The 26,169-nt window shown below is 34.3% G+C and overlaps 1 protein-coding gene across 1 annotated transcript; it reads left to right on the top strand.

Moving 5' to 3' along the window:
* The first annotated feature begins 3 nt into the window (after nucleotides 1-3).
* LOC128551018 (fibrillin-1-like) lies at nucleotides 4-25,583 on the top strand. Its single transcript, XM_053531270.1, has 16 exons — nucleotides 4-9; nucleotides 14,618-14,774; nucleotides 15,052-15,309; nucleotides 15,466-15,588; nucleotides 15,836-16,093; nucleotides 17,143-17,265; nucleotides 18,517-18,639; nucleotides 21,559-21,681; nucleotides 21,867-22,124; nucleotides 22,358-22,464; nucleotides 22,733-22,889; nucleotides 23,229-23,345; nucleotides 23,616-23,897; nucleotides 24,481-24,507; nucleotides 24,882-24,994; nucleotides 25,420-25,583. Exons 1-16 carry the CDS (start codon nucleotides 4-6, stop codon nucleotides 25,483-25,485), a joined length of 2,298 nt encoding a protein of 765 aa, XP_053387245.1. The 3' UTR covers nucleotides 25,486-25,583.
* Nucleotides 25,584-26,169: the final 586 nt, after the last annotated feature.

Raw genomic sequence — 26,169 nt, 5'->3', positions numbered from 1 at the left:
GACATGAAGGTAATTCAGTATTTCATCAAATCGCTTCCTTGACGTAGCATTACAAATTGCCTCATTTTTAGTGTCAGATTGTTGTTCTCAATACATCCTACGTCTTGGAAGACATACTACATATCTTGTGACGAGCAGCATAGCAAGGAAAAATCTTCAATAGAGATCTGAAAAGTGTGGTTGCCCTGATGTCTAGCATAATTTGTGCTCTGGTCTTTGATGTGTGAACATACTTCGTCATCAAAATTTTTTTCACAAAGTTAGTAGGGCTCCCAGTCTCTATCAAAAAAATCAGGTCGTCCCATGCAGAATGTCTGTGTCTCTCTGGGCGTTTGGGATATCTTATCCAGTGACGGCTAGGTGCAGGTTGGTATCATTCGTCCTTCACCTTTGATTCGTGTGGGGAAGTTGGCAGTTACTGGTGGAGAACAGGTTTATACTGGTACAGAAAACAGAGAACACCCGCTATGTTTTGCCATTGATCGTCCAAAGGATGTGCCTACTATGCTTAGTATGTTTTTCATAGGAGGCGTCCACTTTCTGTCTGTTTTGCAACTAATTGCTTCGCATCTGAACTCCAAACAATACTAGTAAATTTATTCAAAGACAAATCACTGAATGAGATACAAATGTATATTATGTCTTAAACAAACGAAACGTGAAGTGGCTTAAGATAAGACAACAATGATCAGGTGAGTTTTTCTGATCGCTCGATGTCCGGCGTCCGTCGTCTGTGGTCTGTCGTCTGTCAATATTTAGCTTGTGTATGCGATAGAGGCTGTATTTTTCAACTGATCTTCATGAAATTTGGTCAGAGTGATAACCTTGATGAAATCTAGGCCGAATTTGAAAATGGGTCATCTGGGGTAAAAAACTAGGTCACTAGGTCAAATCAAAGAAAAATCTTGTATATGCGATAGAGGCTATATTTTTCAATTAATCTTCACAAATTTTGGTCAGAATGATTACCTTGATAAAATCTAGGCCGACTTATAAAATGGGTCATCTGGGGTCAAAAACTAGGTCACTAGATCAAATCAAAGAAAACCTTGTGTATGCGATAGAGACTGTATTTTTCAATTCATTTTCATGGATTTTGGTCAGAATGATTACCTTGATGAAATCTAGGCCGATTTTGAAAATGGGACTCTGGGGTCAAAACCTAGGTCACTAGGTCAAATCAAAGTAAAACCTTGTTTATGCGATAGAGAATGTATTTCTCAATTAATCTTCATGAATTTTAATCAGAATGATTGCCTTGGTGGAATCTAGGCCGAGTTTAAAAATGGGACTCTGGGGTCAAAAACTAGGTCACTAGGTCAAATCAAAGAAAAAACATCTGTATGCGATAAAGGCTGTATTCTTCAATTGATCTTCATGAACTTTGGTCAAAATGATTGTTTTGATTAAAGCTAGACTAAGTTTGAATATGGGTCATTTAGGGTCAAAAACTAGATCACTAGGTCAAACCAAAGGAAAAGCTTGTATATGCGATAGAGGCTGTAGATTTCAATTGATCTACCTGAAATTAAGTCAAAATGATAACCTTGATGAAATCTAGGTCGAATTGGAAAATGGGTCATCTTGGATCAAAAAGTAGGTCACTAGGTCAAATGAAATGAAAACCTTTTTATGCGATAGAGGCTATAGTTTTCAATTTATCTTCATGAAATTTGGTCAGAATGATTGCATTGACAAAAGCTAGGGTAAATTTGAATACGGATGATCTGATGATTAGGTCACTAGGTCAAATCATAGAAATAAATTGTGTATGCGATAGAGGCTATATTTTTCAATTGATCTTCCTGAAATTAAGTCAAAATGATCGTCTTGATAAGATCCAGGTAATATTTGAATATGGGTTATCTTGGGTTCAAAAAAAGGTTACTAGATCAAATCAAAGAAAAACATTTTGTATGAGATAGGGGCTGTTTTTTTCAATTGATCTTCACGAAATTTGGTCAAAATAATTGCCTTAATAAAATCTACCTCAAATTTGATTATGGGTTATCTTGGTTCTAAAAATAGGTCACTAGGTCAAATCAAAGAAAAATCTAGTGTATGCGATAGAGGCTGTATTTTTCAATTGATCTTTATGAAATTTGGTCAGAATAATTGCCTTGATGAAATCTAGGTCAAGTTTGAATATGGGTAGTTTGGGGTCCAAAACTAGGTCACTTGGTCAAATCAAACATAAACCTTGTGTATGCGATAGAGACTATAATTTTCAATTTATCTTCATGAAATTTGGTCAGAATGATAGCCTTGATAAAATCTAAGTCAAGTTTGAATATGGTTTATCTGGGGTAAAAAACTAGGTCACTTGGTCAAATCAAAGAAAATACTTACTTATACTCAAGATTTTTGCTCCAATTTTAATGACAATTGGTCAGAATATTATTTTCCATGAAATCACTAGGTCAAATATGTTTACACTGTTTAATATGTTGTGTTATGGTGTGTTTCTCAGGTGAGCGACCTAGGGCCACCTTGGCCCTCTTGTTTATGAGATGTCACGTGTGATCTTACACTTTGCATTTGTTTTGCTATTTCAGTAGTTTTTAAACTTTTCTGATTTTTTGTTCTTTTTATGTTTGTTAATTTAGTTTTATAATTTCCTTATTTCGTTTCTGTATGAGGTTATTGTACTCTATAAAAAGCGGAATATAGATTTACAAAGTCTGTTGAGATCTATTATTAGTATTTGATTCGTAATGACCCCGATATTCTCTGAGGGAAGTCTCTTTTCTCTAGGCTCATATCAAAAATTAAAGATAGTGTATTTTGTCAGAAAATGTTATCAGAAAGGATTTTATGGTAGACAAATTAATTGTAATGGACTCAAACGACCGATTTATATCTACAATATATATATATATAACGGACAAATGATGTTCTAGTATATAAGTATGTAGCACTTTTTGTCTTAGGCATATCTTTGTCACATACTAATTTTAAATCATATCAAACTATATCACGGCTAAAAATTATTGTGGCTCGAACCTACATGCACACATACCTCTATTATGAAATAACCTTTCTAGCGACTACATCAATTATATTAGATTAATGTAAACTATTTTTTATACGTGGACACCGATGTTTTTCTGAACTATGCCATGTATCAAAGATATAGATCGGAATTTCCAATGATCTAATTCGATAGATTGAGTTTATTAAATGCATTATCTTGTAAGATTCGGCCTCTAAAATGTGTACATCTTACTGTTGTATTAAGGATATTTTAATTCATGAAACCATACAAAAATACATACACGGGCTATGTCAAGAGAAACCAACCGTAACTGCGGGTCTTGAGCAATTTTTCACGAGTGATTTCATTTATGCATTATTACGATTTCACGAATCTACGCTTGGTTTCTTCTATACTATACTATCGACTCTTTTGCAGTTAGATATAAATTATATTTTCGGTCCTTTATTTGCTGTGTGTCTTCTTTGATAGATATTATACAAGATTTATGCCGTAACTCTAACATCGATGTTGTCCTATCTAAGGATATTTAATAATTTTTTTGCTGTTCTTGTCTCTATTTCGGTACAAGGTTGCATCAAAGCATATCTTTCTCAGTTTTCAGTGTACTATTGGTGGCTTTAAGGTAGTCCAACACGTGACGAAATTATTATCAAGCATAGAAACTTCGGGGAAGTACCCTTAGTCACAAGTTGGATTAAATATGCTCATATAGGCGATTCGAATCAAAATCAGGCAAATATACTCAAGAGCCCTAGCTAATTCAAAAATGAAAAATAAAATGCATCGTTTCGGTTAGATGTATATGTGCAGATGGCCTCAAAATAAGTTCATAACTTTCAAAATAATGAGCTTGATATGTCTGTGCATGTGTCCGTTGCCAATTTGTCAATTTCAATATAGTCTCGACACAACAAAGTGTTGTGAATATAAGGAAATGATCTTCCTGCAGTGTATACTCTTCAAATAATTGTGTCTTTTAACTACCATTTATTGTCGTAAATAATTTAAAATTTGTATTATCTGATATAAATATTACAAGATTTAGCTTACCAAAAGGTTCCTTCTAGCGCATATTAAATATTCTTTTTAAGGGATCTTCAATAAAATAATTATGAACTATGTGTTTTGCTAGTTTACGTGCATTCTTATCTATTCATTATAGGAATACTTAAAGCTATTTCACACAAACATTTATTTAACTTAAAAAAAAAACAACAAACAAACACCTTTTGATGAGCGATCCTACCGGACAATAATAAATACCATATCTCTGTCAAAATTTAGGGAATCAATGTCGACAGCTGTGCTAGTGGCACAGAGCAGAATTTAGTCGTATGTTTCCCTGTTTTAATTAGCAATACAATGGAAGAAAAGATCTGCAATATGCCAGTAATTTCATTGCATGAATGGATACAGCTCCAGAACCACTAAACCAGCAGAAAAGGGGCTTTTATAAAAGTCGGCACCTACAAACTGATGGATTTGAAAAAAAGTGCATACAAAAAGTTCGAAACATAAAAATTAGAAAACAATTAATCAAAAGGCATGAAATTACAAAGTTCGAAATATTTATAGCTCAGTAAAGTGAAGAAATACATTATACAGTTTTAGATAAAAACAAGGGAAGTAATTGAAATGTTGTTATCCGTTGATGGTACGTATCGTGCAATAGCATTCGCAGACAAGTAAAAAATCTCGAATAACTTTATTAGTACAGTATGTTTTGATTGTTATACTTAAAATGTCAAAATAATAAAGTTGGTATCAAATAAAATCGTAAAAAGAACCTCCGGAAGCAGCAAAGAATGCAACCGAGAAGAATAATAGTAGACGATATTTTTGGGCGGGAGTCTATTTTTAGATGATGAATATTCATTTAGTTAATCTCGATTCTACAATATGACATGCAAGATTTAGGAGTTAGATAGTTTAAACTAAATTATTGTTTTTTTTTTGTAGGTCTGTTTATTACGTAGTTGTATTTCACTAAAGATTGACTTAAAGATGCGTAAAAACACATTGGCAAAGAGGCTATTTCTAATGAATATGCATGAGTACAAAATGGCGGCGCCTACTGGAATTCGGATGCCTTTGATGATACCCTTGTATTCATTACCTGCTCAGTCAAGTGTGACATGTTCACCATGAGAAGGAACAATAACTCCGTGGAATCTTATTTTCCATGATAACAAATGCATTTAAACTACCCGAGATTTTATTTTGCAATCTTGCTTTTTAAAACTGCAAATCGAAATATTAAACCAATTTTAACTTCATTTCTTAACAAACAGCTAATCGAATAAAACGCAACATACATATTCAGATACAAACGTAGTAAAGGCTATGTGTTTGGAGATGTTTCTTTAACGTATATAAAGAAAACTTAATAACGTTTTCTAAGTTAGCACAATGCAAACTTAATAAACTGTCCGTTCTAATATTTAACGAAATCGATAAAATTCGTATTTTCAAAAATATACTGCTGAAAATAACAACCCACATTTTTGCATAATTCACATACTCTCACTATGTCACTTTTCACAGCGATGAACAGAACAGAACACAGAAAAGTCATTCGAAGATTTAATATTTGATATTGTTTAATATCAGCTCTGTAGCTTTCTTGTATTTGAAATATTAAGATGTCCAATTTCATAATAAAAACAAACTAGGAAGAAACATTTTATCGTCTTTATGCATTAAAATATTAAAAAAAAGATTAGATTTCATATCTCATACTGGCATAAAATAAATGATTGTGATACTGGATACAACCTTTTATTCTGTCATGCGTTTCAATTCAAGCTTACTGTAATCATGAAAATTCTTATAATACCTTATCATTTTATTAATTTAAATATGATATGAGCCGTGCAATGAGAAAGCCAAAAGAGTGGCTCTGCGCCCAGCATGAAATCGCAGGACCAGCCAGCTGCGCATTCAAGCGCAGTACCTGGTCAGGATCATGCGCTCGGTATATAGCATAATTATCATTACCTTTTCTAATTTTACCTATCCTGTTTCACCAAACATTTTGTACTGTGACATTTTAAATGAATCTAAACTGTATCATTTTTACTTTAAAATATTTACTGAGTTTTCATTTTATTACTGGCTTGTTTTGTTTAAAGTTATTTTGTTACCGTAAGTAACCTGACAAAAACATATGAAGCAGTTCTTATGGGTAAATCAAACAATTATTAAGAAATCCTAAAAGGTTTTGTTGTACAAAAATGTTTGATAATGTGCCTTAAAACGTATTCATTTTTCACGAAATTGTGTAATTGCAAGAGAAGTAAAAAAATAAATACATATGCATGTAACTCTTACCTAAGACACGAGTTGTCATTCTTTGCGGATCAGAACTTTAAATGTGATATCAAAACGACTACTTTTGTTATTAAACAAAACTATCAGAACTTTTACATTTGTAGAATTGTGTTTGTTTCAAGGATTTAAAAATAAATTTCAGGACATTTTTTATCTTTAGACATTTCAGGGTCCATAAATGTAAACACCCTTATCATTGCAATTTAAATCAAATGACGATTCATATCGAGAAATAATAATTCTTCCTTTTCCCTTCTTTACGTTTTAATTTATAGCAAATTACGGGTAAAATAGAAAAGTTTCTATATTTAAATAAATAGCTGCGTTTCCCAAAGTCATAATCATTTCCCTGGATGCAGGAACAAATTCTGTTCTTGAGGTTTTAAGTTCGAAGTTGAAGATCATATGAATGTCAATGTCATCTATATGTGGGTCAGATTGTAGGTCTTGTCACAAGGTATGAGTATGAGTATGAACTGCATTGGGTTATTCTAGTGGGCTGTAGAACCAAAAATGTATTTTTTTTTAAGATTTAAGTTTGAAAGTTAGAGTCAGTTGATAGTCAATGTCATTATATATATGCCAGATTGTAGGTTAAGTCTCAAGGTTTGTAAAGTGTGAATATAAACAAAATCGAGTCATTAATTTGTATTTGCGAAACGGGACAATCTGCTTCCTACGTAAAGACAATCGGACAGTTCGATTCCTTTATATGCAAGAGGGTATTAAATCTCTACTTTATATTTGGAATTTATACAATTTTACCTGAAGTACATTGCTGCATTTACAATTCAATTATATTGACTAAATGAAGCATTTTAATGTCTCTTATGGCCGAATAGCGAACCAGTAAAGCGATTTATTTGTGCATTTTGATTTTATAATTGAGTTACAGCACGTTTAACGTACGTTTTAAGAAACATAATTTCTGACATTTTGAGGACAAGATGAGCTAAAATATGCCATAGTAGAAAAGAATTGTAAAATGATATTTATCAAATAACAAAACTTTTGAAACTACCTTTTAATATTAAAGTAAATAATCGACAATAATTTTTACAAAACGGACAACTTATATGACGTAATATGATACCTTCTATTGAATTTCAAATCTTTATAAATCGCTCACATTGAATAGCTTTAAACCGGCGATATTAATCAGAATATACATACATATGTATATATAAAACGTAACCCTAAGTTAAAACTCCACTGCTAATGTATAAAAGAATGCCGCTATTGAAACATGCCGATACTAGGGACGTTGTACATTTCATTGAAACTCAAGTAAACAATCAAGTGTACAATAAATCGTAAGAAATTTGATAAAACAACAACAGGTTTTTTTTCATTCAGTAGAAAAAAAACAACAAAACCAATTTGTATGTTCACTGTGTTGTTGATTGTGTAAGCCGTTTGCATATGCATATGAAATAATTATAGTTCTAAACGTATTTGTTGATACTTACGTTTACTAGTTAGATCTTTTTAAAACTTCTCAAGGAACTTTAGCAATCATTGTTTTATAAGTTTATTTTGAAGATGTTTTATCAATAATTATTGGTTATCCTAGTGCTCACAGCAAAAAACAAACAAAAACAAAAACAATATCTCAGTTGTTTTTTTTTTCATGGAGCTTTTTGTGCATCACACATACTTCTCCAAGTAACAACATCTTGAAGATATTTGCAGAGGATATCAGTTTCCATAAATAATAAGGCTAAGTAATGCACAGTCTGCTTTACGGATCAGAAATAAAATCCTAAAACATATTTGAATTACATACAAGACGTACCCGTACAGGCCACTCTATAATCTTATATATTTACAACTACCAGTACTTCAGTGACTTACACGAGCTTTTGTTGTTGGTCTTTTAGTCTCTCCCTTTACGTCTTTTATATCACTTATTGATCACAAAAAGCAAATATTCGTTCTGCTGTGATAAAGTCTGGTGAGCTTTATTTAAATCGCGAATTCAAAAATATGCTATCCTTGGTGATTTGTAGGAAGACAATGCGTCTAAAATATATCCTACTCCAATAGCTTCCCTTTTCTAACGAGGTTGGTGCAATATTATTCTGTCTTTCCAATCACCTTCCTTAGAATTATTGTACATAAAAAACTAAGGAACTTCATTTAAAATTAACGGATTTTTTCTTAACATACTTTGAAAATTCAATTTACATCAGATAGAATTGATAAAGTTGTCTACTGTTGAATTATACCCCTTATGCATTGTGTCTTTATTTCAATGCTATGATTAAACGTGAAGAAATAGCAAATAGGACTCATATGCATTACATTACATACATCTTTATGGATATTTCCAAAAGAGAAAATTCTGAATTCAGTCGCATCCATTGTAAATCATTTTCCACTTTAAAGAGATTTGTGTTGGGTTTAACCTTTCAATGAGGTAAAAAGTGTATTTATGACAGTAACAGTCAGGGCAGGCCTCTTGTTGCAGCCAAAATGAAACATTGTCACCGTTAAGAGTACAAGATGGGATATTATTTTCTCAACGTAAACCACAATAACGCAGAAACTGATGAACCAAAAATAAATACACTGCCACACTCAGCTAAATAACATAAAAAAACGAACACGTAAGAGACAAGAACACAATAGGGAACCGCTTTAGAGTCACAAACACACAAACGCACCCATATAAGCAGGAAAAATAACAATCGGAGAAAGTTTAAAATCTCAAAATTAAAATCGTCCCTTTTATTATATATTTTGTTTTCTAGATCAGCTGTTAAATTTAAATCCAAAAAATGACGCTTTTACATCTGAAGTATTAGCCTTGTTAAGCTGTAACTCTTTTGGATAAATATGTTTCACCATTTCTAAAAAAAATATTGGTTGTCCATTTTTAAAATATCATCAAGATACCTTGAGGTTCCATCAAAAGCTTCAATAATTTCAAATTGTGTCTTAGTAGATAAACTAAGCATGAAATGCCGTTCATAACAGTACAAGAATAAGCCAGCAATGAGTTGGGCGCAGTTGGTTTACATCGGAATATAGATTACTTTTCTGTAAGCTTTATTGCCAAATTTGATAAATATGTTATCTAGTAGAAACATTAAAGCTTCACAAATCTGAGCACAATTACATAAAGTGTGTCTCTTAATTCCACTGTTAGAAAATAATGCTCTAGTTTCTTTGCAAGCCAAATAATTGACGTTTTCTCGTGCAAATGTTTTCTCAATTAAAACTACTAGTTTGTATTTAATAAGATTATGTGGTAAATTAGTATAAAGAGTAGACAAGTACCTATATTTGAACATTTGAAGCTTTTTTTAGCGTTTTGATAACATCTCTAGAGTTCTTGATGGTCCAAAACAGATTATACCCGAGCTCTCAAATACCTAAGAACAATATTTCTGTCTTTGCCTGGTCTTTTATTGCAGACAAGAAGTCAAAAGCAGAGAAATGTTTTCTGTAGTGCATAAGATGGAATGTGCAATGAATCGAAAATTAAAAATGGATTGTGGCAAGTTTAGGGATCCATTTTAGAGAGTAACTATCTCTTGAAATTAAACTACAAACCCCCCCCCCCCCAAAAAAAAAAAAAAACTATCAAAAATAAAAACAATGGATGACACTACAGTGCCGCATTCAGTTAGGGAGTTTACCTTGATGTGATGAAGAGATAATTATTCTCTTGAGAATTTAAACTTACCAAGATAAATAACGAAAACGTTTTGAGCACCCCTCGTATACACATGGAAAAGGTTTGAGTCATTCGTAGAAAGCAAGTAAGAACCACAACAACAGCAACAAAAGCAAATTAGAGTTGTCACAGGAGTGACGAATTATATCCCCCAATATAGCCTTGTCAATACAGGTCATCTCCTGGTCATGATCAACCTCCCTATTAAGTTTCATGATCCTCGGCCCAAGCGTTCTCAAGTTACTGTCAAGAAAAGGTTTAAATATTCTGGGTCACTGGTTCACTCTGACATTTGACCTTTAGAACTCAAAATTAATAAGGTTCATCTGGTGGTCATGACCAATCTCACTATGAAGTTTCGTGATCCTAGTCCAAAGTACTCTGAAGTTATTGTCCGAAAATCATTTTAAATGTTCCAGGTCACTGTGACCTCGACCGATGACTTACTGACCTCAAAATCATAAATGGTCATCTATTGGTCACAACCAAACTCCCTATCAATTTTCATAATCCTAGGCCCAAGTGTTCTCAAGTTATCATCCGGGAACTGTTTAACTGTTTCGTGTCATTGTGACCTTGACCTTTGACCTACTAAATTCAAAGTCAAACTTGACTTGTTAATCCCCCGCCGTGGCGGAGGGATTATAGGAATGGTCTGCGTCCGTCCGTCCTTCCGTCTGTCCTTCCGTCCGTAACAAAATCGTGTCCGGTCCGTATCTCCTAAACCCCTTGAAGGATTTTCATGAAACTTGGGTCAAATGATCACCTCATCAAGACGATGTGCAGAACCCATGAGTCAGCTTTGTCGGTTCAAGGTCAAGGTCACAACTCAAATCAAATATTTGAGCCTGCCATTTTGTGTCCGCTCTATATCTCATAAACCCCTTGAAGGAATTTTATAAAACTAGGGTCAAATGATCACCTTATCAAGACGATGTGCAGAACCCATGAGTCAACCATGCCAGCTCAAGGTCAAGGTCAAAACTTAGGGTCAAATGTTTTGAGCCTTCCATTTTGTGTCCGCTCTATATCTTCTAAACTCCTTGAAGGATTTTCATGAAACTTGGGTCAAATGATCACCTCATCAAGACGATGTGCAGAACCCATAGGTCAGCCTTGTCGGCTCAAGGTCAAGGTCACAACACAAGGTCAAATGTTTGAGCCTTCCATTTTGTGTCCGCTCTATATCTCCTAAACCCATTGAAGGAATTTTATAAAACTTGAGTCAAATGATCACCTCATCAAGACAATGTGCAGAACCCATGAGTCAGTCATACCGGCTCAAGGTCAAGGTCACAACTTAGTGTCAAATGTTTGAGCCTTCCATTTTGTGTCCGCTCTATATCTCCTAAACTTCTTAAAGGATTTTCATCAAACTTGGGTCAAATGATCACCTCATCAAGGCAATGTGCAGAATTTATGAGTCAGCCATGTCGGCTCAAGGTCAAGGTCACAACTGAAGGTCAAATGTTTGAGCCTTCCATTTCGTGTCCGCTCTTTATCTCCTAAACCCCTTGAAGGAATTTTATAAAACTTGGGTAAAATGATTACCTCATCAAAACGATGTGCAGAAATTATGAGTCAACCATGTCAGCTCAAGGTCAAGGTCACAACTAAGGGTCGAAGCTCTGAGCCTTCCATTTTGTGTCCACTCTGTATCTCCTAAACCCCTTGAAGGATTTTCATCAAACTTGGGTCAAATGATCACCTCATCAAGAACTCATGAGTCAGCCATGTCAACTCAAGGTCAAGGTCACAACTGAAGGTCAAAGGTTTCAGCTCTGTATCTCCTAAACCCCTTGAAGGATTTTCATGAAACTAGGGTCAAATGATCACCTCATCAAGACGTTGTGCAGAATTCATGAGTCAGCCATGTCAGTTCAAGGTCAAGGTCACAGCTAAAATCAAAGGTTTACCCTTTCACTATCCATAGCAGTGGCGGGGGATTTAGCTGTCTTTCAGACTGCCTTGTATTTCATCATGTTACACCAATGTACAAAAAATTATGATCCTAGACCCAAGAGTTCTCAAGTTATCAACCAGAAACCATATAACTGTTCAGAGTTACTGAGACCTTGACCTGAAATGTGCGTGTGCGTTACAATTTGTATGCTATTTCTAGGGTACGCCCTCTCGGAAAGAGATAGATATATCTCAAGTGGTGCAACCCGACGTACATATCATCTGATTGAGTCTTCTCTTTTGTCACAATATCATCTTTGAAGTCTGTAAATTCTAATGAAATCTCAAAGGAAAATGAAAACTATATAATCGAACCTTCGTTACTGGAGAAATTTCTCGTTCTGCTGCCAAATACACAGAACTTTGAATAGCAATTTAGATGGAAAAGCAAATGGTAGAATTTGCTGTGGCCGAATTATTACGGTTCCCCTCCCATTTTTTATATCAAACGAAATATACATTAATCTGTATTGCAGAAATAGGTCTACAACTGTTTGAAAATTTTAGGAAATATATAAGTCAGGTGTGTAATACGTTTATATTTTTATAAACCAGTAAAACTTTTCGTCTGACGAGAAAATCATTCATCCCCCGCGTTTTACTAATGTTTGAACGTAATTTCCGATTTGATAGTAAAACTTGAAAACTTGATAAATATGTTAAACACACTAAAACACATTTTTGTTGAAGTTTAATGAATGACTTTTTCGGACCTCGGGCAATATTTTTCCACTTTTTTTTTACCGGCAAGCGATCCATCAAGTTTCTAATTGCATCAGGTCAGAAATAAATTTCCTTCAAGTTACGAGTTCAGTACAGGAAAATATACCTTATCGCAGAATTTTCCATTCTTTCACATAATCCATTCCTTTCCCCAAATATATGACAGAGTGCACCCGCATGAACACTACGTGTTTAATTACAAAAAAAAAGTTTTTTTTAATTGATACATAGACTAAGTGCGTTTATTCTATTAGAAGGGTTCGATTTTAACTGCATGAAGATAGTTTTAAACAGCTGGCCGTATCGGAAAAGTTTTCTTCAATTTACCCCAATATTTGCAATATAGAGATATTGCCCGAAGCTATTCGAGACAAAAATGTACTAATTGTGAGACTCTCATTATGATTAGGTAGATCACAAACAGCACGTAACGTTCCGCCAAAGGCGGTATTGCACTTTGATTCTCTGACTGGCAGGATGGGATATTGTGTCATCCGGTTTCCATTAATTGTTTAGCGGGAGTAGCATTTTGCGCATGTTTAAATATGTATAATCTTTAGTAACTATGATAGTGTATGTACAATTTTGCGAAAAGAACTTATGTTTCTTCTTTTTATTACGATATTTTTAGAGACATTCCTTATGATAAATTTTCTGATTTTCGTTGAATATTATAGTTGAATGATAAATTACATATTATATAAAGTTACACATTCTCCCTTTCTTTTTTTGATTGATTTTTAGACAGATGAGAGTTTATAGTACATACTAGGAAGAAAAACGTATCTATTCTAATATACGCTAGCTCCGGTATAAAAGCTGTATTTTTTGCCCTAATGTGAATAATCTATCAAATCATCACACTAAATCTAGCTTTTATTTTGTGACAGAGTTTACTCTCAGCGTAAATTTATATTTATAATTATTCAGCCTCAAAAGTTATTTAAAACATTTCATACAAGAATAATTATGATAACTTGGTATACACTCATCCTTGTAACAGTGGATAAAAAACGCAGCAAAATCCATTAAAATGTATAAGATCATCACCGAGGCATTTGGAAATATATGGATAATTTCACCGTGTACTTCTTTTTATTATCTGTTTATACAGTATGTTTCTTTTGATTTCATTTTTGTTGCGCGCTTGTATGTTCAGTCTGTCATAACAAGTAGTTTAATATGTATAGTAATTATAGGAGAAGGACACAATAAGTTACACAAACTTTGTTTCCTAATCCTCATTTTATCTTTAGAACTGTTGTATCATGTTATGCATACTTGTATAAAAATACTGTTTAAACTAATTTCACCTTTTCATTTAATGACTTACGTAAAACAGCGTGTGTTTGAAATAATAGAGAAGTTCACTGAAATGGAATCAAAAATGTATTTTAACACTTGTTTAGAACGAAACTATATGATGTAAAAAGAAAAAAAAAACTTTTATATTTGTTCTTAAAGACAAAGCTTTAATCGGTAATTAATGAAGACCAATTAGTAAATATATTTTGATTCCATTTAAACTTTGAAATGGAAGCAACAAAAGTTAAAAAATTCCACTTGTGATCATACACAGGCATCATGCAGACGACGCGAGCTGCGCACGCGCTTTACCATCTCCAATCTACACGCTGCGCATGCGTATAATGCAAAAAACTCGTCTCCCGCTTCCGCACGCTTACACGGTTTAAAACTTATTTGATTGGCTGCACGATTAACTAAGCGTGTAACGTGAAACGTTTATGAATGGTGCCACGCAAGGGTTTAATCGTGTGCACGGGGAACCAACACGCGGGCGCCACTGTAAGTTGAGGTTCTTTGTACGCCGTGGGCTACATTCAAATACACTGGACTTGTTTCTGAATTTGGTTGAACATTCAGTTTTGCTTTTTTCACTCAATATGATTTACTAACTTTAGGGTTGGACGGGCACCGATTGTTCTGAAGATATAGACGAATGTGAAGAAAACGTAACATTGTGTCAAAGCAAGTTGAATTCAACTTGTGAAAACACAAATGGGTCGTACAATTGTCGTTGCAACGATGGATTACGTGATCAAGGCAATATTTGTACGGGTAAGATAAAAAGATAATTTAAAAGTTTTTAATCCTATTTCACCAAGGAATCTGATTGTAGCATTTATTTTTACACCTTATTACGACATTAACATCTTTACGATTAAATTTTGTCAGCATAAGGACATATTTCTGAATAATCATTATTCCTAGCATAAAGTATGGCATAAAAACATAAAATAAAGTCCTTTTACAATAATAATCTTCATATTCAAAATTTCTGCAATAATAATGCAAATTACGATGCAATACAGTAAAACGAGTTCATCTGTTGCAGATTGTGATATATGGAAATATGGACAGGATTGCCAATTAAATTGTACATGCAACATTTCAAATTCTGAGTACTGTAACCCAGTGACAGGAGATTGCAAGTGCTTACCGGAATGGAACGGCACTGACTGTGAAGATGACGTCAATGAATGTGAAGAAGAAGACATTTGCCCAATCCATTCATCATGTGAGAATTTGTTCGGAGCGTTTGAATGCAGATGCAATAAAGGCTATGCAAGGACTGAATCTAGAAAATGCCAAGGTATTCTCACATTCAAATTTAAATAATCCAACTTTTTGATTAAAACAGAGCCTAGCATTATTTGATTATCTTATTCATCTTGTACAGTATGAAAAGACACTTATGTAATATCCTCTACATAAGGTAATACTAAACTAAAAAAATATGTATTTTTAGACATAGACGAATGTACTGAGAACAAATCCGGTTGTGAACAGAATTGTAGTAACACTATAGGTAGCTATATTTGTTCTTGCGACACAGGATTTAAACTGTCCGCGGACGGAATATCTTGTGAGGGTAAGTAATCTGAAACTATTTGCAGTTCTATTTAACTTGACTTAAATACACTCCTGCTGATTACCTTATGTTTAAATATTTCAAAAAATGAAATTGCAGAAAGTAAGGCAATTCAATACAACTTTTTTTTTTTGTATCTAGATATAAGCTCATTTACATTTAAACTAAATCGATAAACCACAAGAATCTGTATTACATGCATTAGAAATTGATTTGATTTTTATCATTACCTATACAACTATTTCAGCATGTGACATGTGGTCATATGGCTTTAGCTGTGCATCAAACTGCACTTGTTTACCCGAAAACACTGACAAATGTGATGCGACATCAGGCCTGTGTTTATGCAAAACTGGTTGGAATGGAACAAAATGTGAAAGTGATATTAACGAATGTGAAACTGAAACTGTGTGTCCTGATAACTCAATTTGTAAAAATTCCAACGGAAGTTTTGAATGCATCTGCAAAGACGGCTTCAATGTAACAGATTTAGGAGAGTGTAAAGGTAGGGTGCTTAACCACGTATTGTTAAATCAATAGGTCTAATTGTACAAATTACCGGTGCTTTTACTGGTATCACGGGGGTTATTGCTATTACCGGGGTTCGAACTGCTATTACCTAAGGTTAATAAAGTTCATATGTTTATTCTTATTATAACCGTGGTTTTAACTTCCTTTTCTTTTGGATTCAACAAAGGTTAATAAAGTCCATATGTTTATTCTTATTACAACCGTGGTTCTAACTTACTTTACTCTTGGATTCAACAAAGATTAATAAAGTTCATATGTATATGCGTATTACAACCGTGGTTCTAACTTCCTTTTCTTTTGGATTCAACACCGTTTCTCAGAAGTATTTCAGGCATGTAACGACAGGGGTTCTATCTTCTATCACCGCGGTTCAAATGCCTACTACCCGGGATCTAATATATATCACCGTGGTTCTTATGCCTATCAGCGGTGTGGAAATGCCTAGCAACATGGTTCTAATATCGGTCTCTGGGATTTAATGCCTAGCATCATGTGTCTTATTTCTAACATCATACTATCACTGGATTTTTAATACCTGTCTCAGGGGTTTTATTGTATCACAACTGTACAAAACGCTAGAACGAACGGTGACTAGGAACAGAAACATAGTAATGTGATACCTCTCAAAACACGAGGGCACAGTCAAGATGTGTTCGTCATAAGAATTATAAATATGAAAACCCAAGGCTAAATATAGATTTTTTTAAAATTTCTTCTTCCTCTTTCAAATTGTTGAATACAAGGCTCTGATTGGCTAGCGGATCGGTCGTCAGAACTGGTCTAACATTAGCACGTCTTTACATGCAAAGCGTAGCGTTAGTTAGAGATGTACTTTAGTCAGATTGTTTCACTGCCTAAGGGCATTAACTTACTGGTTTAGCTCAATGGGAGTCTGTCTAAAATTATACGTATGACATTTCAGTCAGTACTGAATAATGATATTGCCACTTGGTTAACGAACTATGATATATTGAGTTGTGCTTTTTGAATGCTTCATGTCGTTTTGTTATATTTCCGTTCAAGACATTGACGAATGCATCGAGAACACTGACGCTTGCTCCCAAAATTGTACAAATACAATTGGAAGCTTTGAATGTAGCTGCGAAGTTGGTTACTTCTTAGAAGACGATAATGTGACATGCCAAGGTAAATGTTTTAATTATATTTCGTGTAGTAGATCAGAAATATTGATCTAATGCTGTTGTTGCCCTTGATTTGACACACACCGTTTGGAGATTTGCCATGGTCCTTCGGGATCATTGATTTCAACTCATTTACATATGAAGATTGAATACTGCTTAAGCCGGTGCTAGGGGGCGTGGGCAGTGTTGCATTTTCCATTACTGCTCATGAACAGACTCAATCAAACCGAGTCTGATATTTTCACTGTTTGCATTGTTCTCGGTGCTTCCGAGGGATCTACTTTTCTGATTATATTTACAAATAATTCACCAAAACTTACTGGAGAGTTCAGTCCTTGGCTAAAGTACATCAAATTTTGCACTGCCTAAGGGACATACACTCAACAAAATTCCTAATCGGTCAGTTTATATTTGTACATTGTATAACTATTTTGTCAATAATGCAGATATTTACACAAAATTTCACATGCTCGTTTACAACTTTGGCATTTCTGACGAAAGTCCAACTAGAAAAACACATATTATGGTAAAATTGACACAAGAGCAATGAGATCGAGCTGTCGGAATGTTGCTAGCTGGAACACATTTACGACACGTGTGATTTTGTTTTTACAGTTTCAATAGAATTTTGATGTTATTTGTTTGTAATCGTTACTTTGGTGGTTATTTCCTTGTGTAACTTTATTCCAGTTGACAAGAACCTTCACTCGTTGGTTATCTACCATCCGCGCTCTTTTTTTTTAAATTTAACCAAAGTACAAATTCATTGAAATGACCTATTTTGAATTTTGTTGTATAATTCCGACAGCCCGGGCGCGTTGCTTTTGTGTCGGTTTAATGATGATATTTGTTTTTCTGTAATACCAAAAGTGTTCATTAACACGTGCATATTGGTGCACATGACATGCACGTGCAAAATATGCTAAATTGGCCAAAACGCCTAAAGCGGGTACTTTCGCGATGAGTCGGTTAAAAATAAATCAACAATTAGCTGCAGTACCTATTTAAATGTCGGTATGTGAAATTTTGTGTAAGTACTTGCATTATTAACAAAAAAGTAATACAAAAAAACTGACCGATTAGGAATGTTGTTGATTGTACTTATTGGTGGGCTCAACGGGAATCTGTCTAATATTATACTTATGACATTTCAGTTAGTACTGAATAATGATATCGCCACTTGGTTAACGGGCTATGATATATTTAGTTGTACTTTTTGAATGCTTCATATCATTTTGTTATGTTTTCGTACAAGACATTGACGAATGCATTGAGAACACTGACGCTTGCTCCCAAAATTGTACAAACACAATTGGAAGCTTTGAATGTAGCTGCGAAATTGGTTACTTCTTAGCAAACGATAATGTGACATGCCAAGGTAAATGTTTCAATTATATTTCATGAAGTAGATGAGAAATATTAATTTAATACTGTTGTTGCCCTAAATTTGACACACATCGTTTAGAGTTTTGCCATGGTTTACATATAGTTCGCCAAAATTTACTGGAGAGTTCAGTCCCTGGCCAAAGTACATCAAATTGTTTCACTGCCTAAGAGATATACTTACTGGTTAGCTCAGTGGAGGTCTGTGTAATATGATACTTATGACATTTCAGTCAGTAGTGAATGAAGATATTGACACTTGTTGTAAATCCCTATAACCGTCCATTGTGTGGTCATTTATTTTTCCTGGCTTTATATTGTATGTGCGTGTATGTGCGTACGTGCGTGCGTGCGTGTGTGTGTGTTCGGGTTTAACGTCTTTTTTTAACACTTTTTCAGTCATATAAACGATGGTGTCTACTTGTAGCCGTGAGCACAATACCCAACTTTATAATTCTGCCTCACTGGAATATCATGCCGTAAACACGTGGCATGATATCCCGCCCAGTCACATTATACTGACACCTGGTTGATCAGTCCTAGCACTATCCTCTTAAGAGAGGAAGCTACTAGTACCATTTTTACGCCTTTGGTATGACGCGACCAGGGATCGAACCCACGACCTGCCGCACTCAAAGCGGACGCTCTACCACTAGGCTACCACTTGTAATCCTTATTTTAATTTCTGTTAAACATTGCATAAGTAGAATGGCACGTTCTCTTACAATGTTGTAGTGATTATGCCCAAGAGATATCAAGAAAAGTTTGCGCCTTTTCAGACCCATATTCTGAATTTATTTGACATTGACATATATTTGTTTTACAAAATTGCAAAATGTAACTTCAGGCGACCGACAAGAATTATAATTATAATTATCCTACTCCTATGCATAAAATATGTCATAGTTATGATAAAGTGCATCTCAACTGATTTAAACCGAATTTCTTAGTTTGGTAAATGCTTGCTATACATGTTTCAGTAGTTACATTTTGTTTTGAACATCCGCATCCGCGCAGTCTGGTCAGGAACAGAACAGAACAGAATTCTGTTTCTAGGATTTGAACATACAAGTTCCTCATCCGTCACATGTATGAAAAAGAGTAAATCTACATACATATATATACAAACATATACAGACATATAAAAGTACAATATAGATTAAAAGATGAAAAGATGCGCGTCATGATCCATGTTGTTCGCTTTCAAAGCCTATTGCAATAACAGAAACCGTAAGCGAACAGCATGGGTACAGACCAGTCTGCGCGAATGTACATGCGCAGTATTTCCGTAAGGTCCCGCCATTAAATCTAAATGGGAATTCATTAAAATATTAGAATCATGTAACTAAATAATGACATACTTTATTTGTTCTGTTCTCGGAAGTTTTGTTAAAAGTGCAGTTTTCCTGTTGGTTTTAAATTCATACCATAGTCTTTAATTCAAAATGCATTGTTCTTATTGTATATGTTTAGTCATGTAACTATAGTTGTCCATTTTAAGTCTATTTTCATAATAGAAACTTTCAAATCTGTACGATAAATTCCCCTTCAAATAATCGAATGAGTAGGTTCCAATACATTTTTGTGTAATGTAAATTAACATCGTATGATATACGTTTACATACAGACATTGTAAACATAGGAGTGCAGCTAGTTTTAAAATGTTTCCTACGAGATTGCAACTTGTAATTGTGATAATTTACATACGTATTTAAATTTCATCTGATAATGAATTTGATGCATGTAAGATTACTGTATTTCTTTCGTCGACCATTATGCCATTAATCAAAATACATGATATTTTACAGCCAATTTGAATCTTTAGTGTCTTTTTAGCTCACATGTCACAAATGACAAGGTGAGCTATCCTGACATCTTGATGTCCGCCGTCCGTCGTGCGTTGTGCGTAGTGCGTCGTCAGTCTTCAGTCGTGCATCAACAATTTCTAAAAATACTTCTTAAAAACTACTGGGAAGAATTACACTAAACTTCACAGGAATGAACCTTTGGTAGCCCCCTTTCAAAATTGTTCAAATAATTGAATCCCATGTAGAATTCTGCTTGCCATGGCAACCAAAAGGAAAAATTTAAAAATGTTCATGTCCAAAACCACAGGGCCTATGGCTTTGACATCTGGTGTGTTGCATTATCTAGTGGTCCTCTACAAACATTGTTCAAATAATCTCCCTAGCGTCAAATATGGCCCCGCCCCGGGGGTCACATGGTTTATATAGACTTATATAGAGAAAACTTTGAAAATCTATTTGTCTGAAACACTTAGACCTTTGACAGTGGTTTGAAGTATTGTCTTATGGTCCTCAACAAAAATTGTTGAATTGTACCCGTTGGGTGAAAAGAGGCCCTGCCCTTGGGGTCCCAAGTTTTATATAGACTTATATAGGAAAAAGCTTTAAATGCATTGTCTAGTAGTCCTCTACCAAAATTGTTCAAATTATGCCCCTGGGGTTGAAGGAAGCCCAGCACGAGGGTCACTTAGTTCTTATGTGAGTTATATAGGAAAAATACTTAAAAATCATCTGATTCTATTTCCAAGTCTGTTTAGTTATAGTTACCTGGTGACCCCAAGTAATATGATGTCACTTGATTGTGACCTTGACCTACTTTCTTGTTTTTTTTTTAAGATACAGCCTTAAAATGTTGATGACATACTCAGTTTTGCAGACAAATTGTAAAACTATATGTCATTGTCCATGAATGTAACCTACTGACTTTCTTAATATTTTATCATGAGCTTGATATTTGAAACATGTAGCTCATATTACTCAGGTAAGCGATCCAGGGTCACCATGATCCTCTTATTCAGATATTGGTTTACTGTACCAAGTAGTATTGTAGTTAACTTTCTTATTTATCCCAGATTGTATATCATTTTATTTTTTCGTTACCATTAAAGACATCGACGAATGCGTTGAGAGAGATGACACTTGCTCCCAATATTGTACAAATACAAATGGAAGCTTTGCTTGTACCTGTGCTGTTGGATACTACCTTCAAGACGATAATATTACATGCCAAGGTAAAAGATAAAATAAAAACTGTTTTAGGTGAATATGCTTATATCCTACATTTGGCTGTTTTAATTTACCATTTAAAAGTAACGAGACTGATGCAGCTTAATGAGTGATATCACACACCACTTAATACACTGGCTAAACTAAAAGTGCGATAATGCCAAAATTTATCAATTCCGCCTATTTTCAGAATGCAAGGAGTGGACATTTGGTGACAATTGCCAGTTTAGTTGCAGCTGCAACAAAACAAACACAGACACTTGTAATTCATCGACAGGGCAGTGTGAATGTTTAAACGGCTGGAATGGAACAGCCTGCGCAGATGACACCAATGAATGTGAAAATACAACAGTTTGTCCACAAAATTCAACGTGTTATAACTCCGACGGAAGCTATGAATGTGTATGCTATAATGGCTTCCGACTGATGGATGCAAGGAACTGTGAAGGTTTGTAATTTACTTAGTTGATAATAGGAGTAAAAATAGTATAAGGGTACAAACGCACAAATATTATATTATATATTTATATGAAACGTAATTAAATCAGTTTAAATCATCACTGGATTTTGCTGAAAAATAATGATATGCATTTATATTATGCTTAAACGAAACGTTCCGTACAGAGATTGTGGTAAAAGTAATTGATCGTAGAGAAATGGTTTTATACATATACATTGCAGTGTGTCCGAAAGGAACCTTTGGGCGCAATTGCAGTGAAGAATGTAAGTGCAAGCAACACAATACAGAATCATGCAACCATGTAGAAGGGAACTGCATATGCAAAAAGGTTAGAATAATAAATTACATTGTTTCTTTAAAAAACGGAATAGTTTAGATTGTGTTTATCTCATTTCTATGTGTTCAGTTCTTGCTAGTATTATGTATACCCACAAAAGAATATACCCAGGCTGAACTTGTTATAAATTAACACAATTATTATGAAATGTCTTAAATGCCCTGTACTACTAATAAACGGCAACGTCTTTGTATTGTTTGGTTATGGTTAATGGTAAGCCCGTTCAGTTCTATATCTAAGACTGAATTATCAATATTAGGGTTGGAAGGGTATCAGCTGCTCCGAAGATATAGACGAATGCGAAGAAAACTCTACTTTGTGCCAGAGCAAGGCCAATTCAATATGTGAGAACACAAATGGATCGTACAGCTGCCGCTGCAAGGAAGGATTACGTGAACAAGGCAATATATGCACGGGTAAGGCATTGCATGCGACTAGCTTGGAGTATGCTTGGGCAAGGAAATCACCTTATTTAAGTCTATCAGTGATACCAGGATAATTGAGAACTAAATATTTTATTACATATTTTTAAGTAATAACGCACGAGCGTCTTCAATCTCCTAAATTATTCATATTACATTTTTCCTAGACTAAAGACTTATGGAACGTCAACATAACATACGCTTGATACATAAAATAAATAATCTTAGATGATACATCATATTTTTAAATCGTCCGTGTTCAAATGGGCGTGCATGGTATGTTTTGTTTTTCTTGTACCGTACTACCAAACTTTTATAACTGTTGTCGTTCAGATATTGACGAGTGCACTGAATCACCATGTACCCAAAATTGTACAAACACAGTCGGAAGTTTTGTTTGTTCCTGCTTCGATGGCTATCAGTTGCAAGAAGACAACGTTACCTGTGATGGTAAGTTATAGCGATTATCTGGCGACTTAATGTTAGTTCACATGCTATGGAAATGAAATAAGGATGGACCAACCATATATGTACTTTTTATTATGATAGTCGTTTCGAAATCACATGTTTAATACAGAAAATGGCTTGAACTTTGTTACTTGATAATATTTAGTAGGTCAATAGTACTTCAAGATCCTTTTATGACATATTTCTTCGGCACCTGTAATCAAAACGCTAAATAGTATTATTATGCCCGGTTAAAATTTGACTTTACTTCAGAATGCACTGACGATACATATGGCGTGAATTGTACGGATCGTTGCAACTGCAATGTCAAACACTCAGCAAATGAGATCCAAACATGTGACACTGTGACAGGAACATGTAACTGTAAATCAAACTGGAAAGGTGACACGTGTGATGAAGATGTTAACGAATGTGATGACGATGACACACTGTGTAATGATGACGAGCACACAACATGTGTTAATACAGAAGGGTGGTATGAATGTGAATGCAAAAGAGGATTTGTTAAAACCAACGAAGACAAGTGTGTAGCAGGTAAAGAAACGAAATATGAGCCACGCCATGAGAAAACCAACATAGTGGGTTGGCGACCAGCATGGATCCAGACCAGCCTGCGCATCCGCGCAGTCTGGTCAGGATCCATGCTGTTCGCTAACAGTTTCTCTAATTACAATAGGCTTTGAAAGCGAACAGCATGGATCCTGACCAGACTGCGCGGATGCGCAGGCTGGTCTGGATCCATGCTGGTCGCAAACCCACTATGTTGGTTTTCTCATGGCACGGCTCATATGAATATACCTGCACACATCAGAACCTTCTTACTACTTAACGACATTGTTTACAACTTAAACTCAACATAACTTTAAATAAATATTTGTGCATTTAGAGGATCGTTTTTCGGTGCACCTATTAGCATTTGAAAAAATCTCTACTTTACTAACTAGTGACAAATGAGTGTTCATTTTATAGTAATTTCGAAACAGTGATTTATACCTCAAAGTAAACTATGTCACATTTGCGTAGATTATATTGTATACATCCATGCCGTGAAAGAGAAGTCTACTTTATATATTCATATGTAATGTTTAGTTGATGAATTGCTATTTTTCTTCTATAGATATATCTACAACGACAATAAAGCCTGGTAAGTTTTGCTTAATCAATACCTATAAGGCCTTGTTATATTTTAGTTATGTGTAAGTGATTTTAGTTGCATAGTTATATTTTATAAAGTTTTAAAGACTCCTCAATATGTTTCATGCAAGAATATTGAAAAAAATATGAAATAAGACATTTTATTCTTTATGTGTAAGAGCGCAATGACATACTTGGCATTTTGCTTTCGCAATATTGTTTTATTTATATAGACATATCTGAAATAGTTATCCTCAATAAGTGTGAAACTGGTTCTAGAAAGATCCCTTGACATCTTAACTGTTTCTTATTATTGAGTTATTTGAATAGCAAACTAACATAAACAGTAGAGAAAAATAAGCATAACTTGATTCAATTATGCAGATTCAGCGATTCTAATCGAGGCAGTTGTTGTAATCGAAATGGATCTTCCAGCAGAAACTAATCTCAATGCCGCTAGCGTATACATCGATGTTGAATTCAAACTAATAGCAACAGTACGTTGTGTTTTTAATATAAGCAGTTTACTAATACATTTGTGTATCCGCATTCTTCAAGCTAAAATTAAAGGTTTTGTAAAAATAATTGTGATACATTGGCAAATATTACAAACTGCTTTGACATGTTTTTATTTACTTTTTCTCAGATATAAATGATTGTGCTATGTAAAATTCGTGAGGTGAGAATACAGTGATGAAACGATTTAATGACTAGTTTTTAGAATGAAATCCGAATTTACTATTTGCCACATAACATGTACAAAATAAGTATTCATGAGATTTATGTTCTTGGACTAGTTACATTTCCTCAAGCGGATCTTTATGTACACCCTTGCTTTAAATTACACACATGTATACTGGAATACTTTCTCAAACTTGCATTCCCAGATTCAACATGTCTTCACAGTATCTCTTATTTTCAGCTGAGTGCATTTTTTAGAAGATTTACGAACGCTTTGGTAGAAATTATCATTACTGACATAAGGTAAATATGGTATTCAAATCCTTGATAATGTCACCGACGTGACTCATTAAAATTCGAGATTCATTGAAATTCTCGATTGGTATAAAGAAAGTGTATTAACATCTTCAACTCAAGATAATTTGAACATAAAAATCGGAAAACCAGTGTTCTATAGACGTATGTAAAAGCATGTGAATAATTTTCAACATTCGTGTTTTCCTTTAAATTTATACATCCATGTGTAAAAGCATCTAGGAATTACTTCTTATTACTGTTTGCTGTCAATAAGAGGGCGGGAAAAGTAGCATAAATAGAAGGAATTGAGATCGTAAATATATGACAATCAAACCAAATTAAAGCTTACAAAAGTATACATATATCGAAATGTTGTGGTGTGTAAATACAAAATTTCTATCGACAATGTGAAACATGGGCAGTTTGTGAAAACAGAAGATAATGTAACCCGACTCTCCCGCCAATACTTAATTAAGAAACAGTACATCTCATTTAGTGGTTGTTGCTGAATAAATCATTGTTTGGAGTTCAGATGCGAAGAAATGATATCACGAGTGATCGTATAATTAGCATCTGAACGACAAGCAATGGTTTTATTCAGAAACAAATCACTAAATGAATATATCATTTCGATTTTAACACGTTACTGTCACAGGATGGGAAAAAAATGCAGCCAGATCTTTACTCGAACCCG

Source organism: Mercenaria mercenaria, chromosome 19, assembly GCF_021730395.1.
Source record: "Mercenaria mercenaria strain notata chromosome 19, MADL_Memer_1, whole genome shotgun sequence".
NCBI lineage: Eukaryota > Metazoa > Mollusca > Bivalvia > Venerida > Veneridae > Mercenaria > Mercenaria mercenaria.
This window is presented reverse-complemented; position numbering and strand designations above follow the sequence as displayed.